A 6,022-nucleotide genomic window follows, 5' to 3' on the forward strand; every position below is an offset into this window, starting at 1 on the left:
TGAGGGTTCAGATATGCACAACAATCTAAATCAGTTCAAAAACCTTCCAAAAGTCCAAAATCCATAACAGAAAAGTGCAAAGATGACTTGCAGTTGCAAAGTTGTTCTGAATAGTCCAAGTGTAATTATAATTAAGTCCAGTAAGACTAGTGTGACATCTTCAAAAAGAAAAAAAAAACAAAACAGACAGACACCAGAGCAGATATTGATCAGTCTGGTCAGGTGAGTGTCATGGCCACCCGGATTTCATTTCCAGAAGGTACACCTGCAGAGCAGAGACACACCTCCAGATAACCGGCTATAAATACAGCTGCACCCGACGCAGAAATTACAAGAGCGTTTCTCCCAACAGATCTTCTCTTCACTTCACCAGAAATTACAAGAGAGCCTCTCCCAACAAATCATCTCCTAACTTCTTGACTTCACCATGGGGAACTTCGCTGCCTGCTGCCGAAGTTTCTGGTGCAAGCCCAAAAACCCTGACGTCCGGATCAGCCTGCCTGCGGTCTGCTTCGTGTGGCAGATCGCCATGATCATCCTGTTTGGACTGTTTGTGCGTTATGATGATGAGTCGGATGCACACTGGTCTGAGCACAAGCATGAGAACAACATCACGAGTGACATTGAGAACGACTTCTACTTCAGATACCCAAGTGAGTTTTCAAGTTCTGCAGGGATTGATACTGATAGGGCAATCAATTGATAATTTTTTTTATTATTTAATAGTTTAATTTAGTGATATGTTTTATTATTTAATAGTAACATTTTTAATCGGCAAAATGATTATATGTTGTTGAGCTTAAAAATTAGGGAGGTCCTGTTATATGTCCATCCATTAACCTTGTCCACCCTCTTTGTCCTTGCCTGGCAGGTTTTCAGGATGTGCATGTGATGATCTTTGTGGGTTTTGGCTTTCTCATGACCTTCCTGAAGCGCTACAGCTTCGGCGGGGTCGGATTCAACTTTCTCATCGCCGCCTTTGGTCTGCAGTGGGCTCTTCTCATGCAGGGCTGGTTTCACTCTCTGGACCCGGCTGATGGCCAAATCAAGATCGGAATTGAGAAGTAGGTTTTGCACCTCACACCTTTGGAATGACTCATTAAGTCCCTTGCACATGACGTAAAAGTAGTTTTTAGTGCCATCATATGCCTGTTTAATTCACATTGCTAATTTGATTTTCCTGATCAGTGAATCAGATATAGAAAATGAAGAATTTAAAACTAAGCATAATTTTCCATCTTGCTTTCATCAGTATCATCAATGCTGACTTCTGTGTGGCTGGATGTCTCATTGCTTATGGAGCTCTGCTGGGGAAAGTCAGCCCAGTGCAGCTGATGGTGTTGACACTATTCGGCATCACACTGTTTGCAGTTGAGGAATACATCATTCTCCATGTTCTCCATGTGAGTAGCAGTGTTATTTATTTTATACTCTATTAGAGGTTTTATTCATATTTTGAATTAGTTTTGTTTTTTTACTTTTCCTTTTAATGTTAGTAGTACTGTAAGTTGCACTCTAAACCCTAAAGCATTAACTAGGGTTGCAAAGGGTTGGAAAATTTCCGGAAACTTTCCAAAAATCCCTGGAATATTCCCAAAAAATCCTGGAAAGTTTTAAAATTTCTGGAATGTTTCCGAAATATACTGGAAATATTCCACCTTTTTGCAACCCTAGCGTTAACTAAACTGTAGGTATCAGTTACATCCTTTTTCTAAAGTTAAAAGACTTAAAGATTAAATTAGTACAACTTTACATTTTAATTTTCAATTACATTATTTATTTATTTTTGTATTACACGAGCTTTTTAATGGAAGCTTTAACTTGCATTAACATCATATTAACTCAGATCTTTTGCACTTAACTGCTACATTTTTAGTGAATTATTTATTTTATTTTTTATTGTCTTGCCCTGGAAAATAACTGAATGAGTTTAAGTTCATTTCAGCTTTATTTCATTTAACAAAATGCTTTCAAAAGGGTTTAATTTTAGTTTCAGTAAAGTTTTTTTTATTTTATTTCAAATTAGTCATTTTAATGCTTAAAAAATAAGTAATGATGAATAAAATAAATAAATGAAAATTAGAAATGTTGCCTTGGCAACTAACTGAAATAGATTTCTTACTTAATATTTTTAAAAGCTTTCATTTGAATGAATTATAACAACCCTGGTGAATATCCACCATCCCCAAGTCCTGAATATTTCTATACCCAAATCAAGAAATTCTGACAAACTGTTCTTACTCTTCACAGGTTCGGGACGCCGGCGGATCCATGGTCATCCACACTTTCGGAGCATATTACGGTCTGACAATATCATGGATTCTTTATCGACCGAAACTAAGCAAGAGTCTGAACGGATCGGTCTACCACTCTGATGTCTTTGCTATGATTGGTAAGTGACTTCTTATACATTACATAGATGCTTGTGATAAGATTGTACATGAGCTGCTTTCAAACAAATGTTTCCTCTTACAGGCACCCTCTTCCTCTGGATGTTCTGGCCCAGTTTCAACTCTGCCATCGCAGATCATGGAGACGGACAACATCGGGCCGCCATAAACACCTACCTTGCTCTGGCTGCTTCAGTCCTTACTGCATTTGCCATATCAAGCCTTTCAGCCAGAAAGGGAAAACTGGACATGGTAAATTACAGCACTTCATTACGTCACAATTACGTCTGCAGCAGGGTTTTTATAGTTAACTAAAACTCAAACTAATCTAAAACCGTTAAAAAAGGTTACTTATTTGGCTTCAGCATTCAACATTTTTCATTTACTTTAACATGAAGGACTAAAGACAATACACACTTTAACTAAAACGAAAATAAAAAATATACATTTAAAATATCAATAAAACTAGTATCTCTGATAATACAATTCGTAACATGCTTTTTGCAACTCAGGTGCATATACAGAATGCAACTCTGGCTGGGGGAGTCGCCATGGGAACAGCGGCCGAATTTATGATCTCACCGTACGGTTCTCTCATCGTGGGCTTCATCTGCGGGATAATCTCCACATTTGGCTACTTGGTGATCACTGTGAGTCTGACCGAAGAGCAGGTGCATTTGAGCATCATATGCCATGTGAGAGCAGATTGATTTATATCTGTTTTTTTTTTCCATGCAGCCCTTCATGGAGAAGTACCTGAAGATTCAAGACACTTGTGGCATCCATAACCTGCACGCCATGCCCGGCGTCCTGGGAGGAGTTGTGGGTGCCATCACAGCGGCTACTGCCAGTGAGAGTGTCTATGGACATGAAGGGTGAGTGTGGCTCTGTTTGGTGATATTCAATTTTAAATCGTACAAAGTGGCTTCAATTGTTCAATTCAAGTCACATTTATTTATATATTTCAAGGCAGCTTCATGTTAAACCGTAAAAAACAGTGAACCCCGATGCATGGATTATTATCAAGTAGGGGAAATTGCTGAAAATTAAAAATAAATAAGTAAATAAATACATTTGAGCTTATGTATTTTGAGATCAAAATCTCTGTATTGCAACAGAAAAAAAGCAGCTCTAAAAAGACAATAGTGCCATTATTCGGCTCAATTCAGATTCAGTGCAGTAACAGCATTGATGTTGCCACGTTAATGTCATTATCCAGCTCAATTCAGTTCAAATTTTGCTCGCTCTCTCTCTCTCTCTCTCTCTCTCTCTCAGGCCATATTGCCAGTCATAGGCGGAGCGTGTGTAAGGCTGGGGAAGGCTTATTAGTCTTCCCCTGACCACGGGGTCTTAGGGCAAAAATGCCACTAAATTGGACAAAAATGTCCCTGTTTAAATTATATCTAGTACGTCTGTTGCTAACAAAGTGTAAATGAATAGAAAGTGTCGACTGCGCATTAAATTAAGATTTGCTCATGTTGCACCGTATTTCATTTTAGGCGTTTTTACAGTGTTGCGCATTATAATAAGGCTGGGGAAGGCTTATTAGTCTTCCCCTGACCATGGGGTCTTAGGGCAAAAATGCCACTAAATTGGACAAAAATGTCCCTGCAAAAACAAATTATATCTAGTACGTCTGTTGCTAACAAAGTGTAAATGAATAGAAAGTGTCGACTGCGCATTAAATTAAGATTTGCTCATGTTGCACCGTATTTCATTTTAGGCGTTTTTACAGTGTTGCGCATTATAAACAATCACACACGATTCTGTTGCGCTTAGGAATGCAATGGCCAATCAGCGCGTTTAGATGAGTCATTGCTGAAACTCATCAGCTTTAGATGTAGATGTACGTACAATGTAAGTAAGGGATTCATTTCGCAGTGTAGACAGCTTCAGTGATTATAACGATAGTTTTGTTTTTTTGAGAATGCGATAGATCAAAGTTAGTGATAATGTAATTTCTAATTTATTCGCCGTTTGAATAACCGTGGGAAGGAAACGTTATGTAATTATCCATTTCTAATGTTTTAATTAAATTGTAATCACATTAAATACAAATTCAGTCCCATTAAACATATCTGATTAGCCTACATGACACCCATGTCTGGTTCTTGCCTAAAAAGACAGGTTTATGATGTTTGTAGTTAATAGATTTGGCTGCTTTTAGCCTTACCCTGGACTTGGTTGGTTCACCCTCTGCCTATGTTGCCAGTGCAGCTAAATAAGTAGCATTACTGGATATGAATTGTCTTTTTGAATATTAAAACTGTGAATGTTGCTGATACAAATTCCTTTGTCTCAACAGGTTGGTAAACACCTTCGATTTTAAAGAGAAATATGCTGAGAGGACTCCTGCCACGCAAGGAGGCTTCCAGGCCGCCGGTCTTTGTGTTGCTCTTGCTTTTGGAATCATAGGTGGAGCGATAGTAGGTGAGCGTCCGAAACATTTTTGTATGGCTTTACTTTTACTGAACTATAATAACCCTCATATGTGTATCTCCAGGTTTTATTCTGAGACTGCCGTGCTGCTGGGGAGACCCCTCTGATGAAAACTGCTTTGATGATGAGGTGTACTGGGAGGTGGGTTTGATTTCATTTCTGTTTACTTGTTTCACAGCTAGGTGGCACCATAGAACTCGCATAAGCACGTAGTAGTAGTCTATAAATCTAAAGGTGACACATAGCCCTTGTTTCTTTTATACTGTGTGAATTCTTTCAGTCTGGACTGTTTTTAATTATTAAAATCATCCTTTCCAGGTGCCTGAGGACGAGGAAAGCATCCTTCCCATTCTAGAGTACAACAGCCACATGGTCGGCAAAAATACAGACATGATGTAAGTATATTCTCTTGGTGTTATGCAAAGAGAGAATACTATAGGCTATAATACCCTATAAGGTTTATATATAGAAATTAAGTTGAACCTTTTTGTCATTTTATTTCGTTTTTATTGTTTAATGTTTCTTTTAGAAGTTAACAGAACGTTCCAATGGGTCCAGAGTCTATATATAGTGAAATGCAACATAAACTCCGTGCTTATTGCACCATGAGATGGCAGTACACAACCACATAACAGATTTCCAGCTGTAGGCGCAGTTTATCACAGTAACACGATCTGTTAATTTTGTAGCTGCGTCTCAGTAAAGAAATACATTTACACCATCCATATTTATTTTAATTTTATTTCAAATTTAATAAAAAATTAATTAATTTTCATTTATTGAAATTAATTAGGGGGGGGGGGTTAATCCATCCCAGAGGTCCTAAATATTTCTTTTATTTCATTTTTTTCACCATTCAGGTCAGAGTCTAACGTCACTGTTGAACAGACCTAATGTTCAATTTCTGTCTGTATGACAAAAGATGAAACATATCGCATCATATTGGGACCAAAAAATGAAAAGACCGAAAGAATGTTTAGACCAAGTCTGCGCTGAAGAGAATATAGTCCCTGTAATACCTTTGTGAGGTTTTGGCCTGCCTAATAGAGCAGAGGCCTAGTCTGGTCAGCTCTTAGTTCAATTTCATGTCTATAGAGTCCTGAAATTAATTTAATCAATAAGTTTATGCATATATAATTTCTAAAACTAAAGCATGTATATGTTATAATCCAACTGTACTACTAGTTCTAGGC

At 37.8% G+C, this 6,022-nt stretch overlaps 1 protein-coding gene across 1 annotated transcript; it reads left to right on the plus strand.

Moving 5' to 3' along the window:
* The first annotated feature begins 427 nt into the window (after window positions 1-427).
* Window positions 428-5,723, plus strand: LOC107685235 (ammonium transporter Rh type C-like). The gene is made up of 11 exons (XM_016481752.1): window positions 428-653; window positions 872-1,064; window positions 1,253-1,403; window positions 2,251-2,392; window positions 2,476-2,642; window positions 2,903-3,040; window positions 3,129-3,265; window positions 4,696-4,820; window positions 4,894-4,970; window positions 5,148-5,224; window positions 5,690-5,723. The coding sequence occupies exons 1-11, from the start codon at window positions 428-430 to the stop codon at window positions 5,721-5,723; spliced, it is 1,467 nt and encodes a 488-aa protein (XP_016337238.1).
* Window positions 5,724-6,022: the final 299 nt, after the last annotated feature.

This window comes from Sinocyclocheilus anshuiensis, unplaced genomic scaffold (assembly GCF_001515605.1).
Source record: "Sinocyclocheilus anshuiensis isolate Anshui unplaced genomic scaffold, SAMN03320099.WGS_v1.1 scaffold333, whole genome shotgun sequence".
Classification (NCBI taxonomy): domain Eukaryota; kingdom Metazoa; phylum Chordata; class Actinopteri; order Cypriniformes; family Cyprinidae; genus Sinocyclocheilus; species Sinocyclocheilus anshuiensis.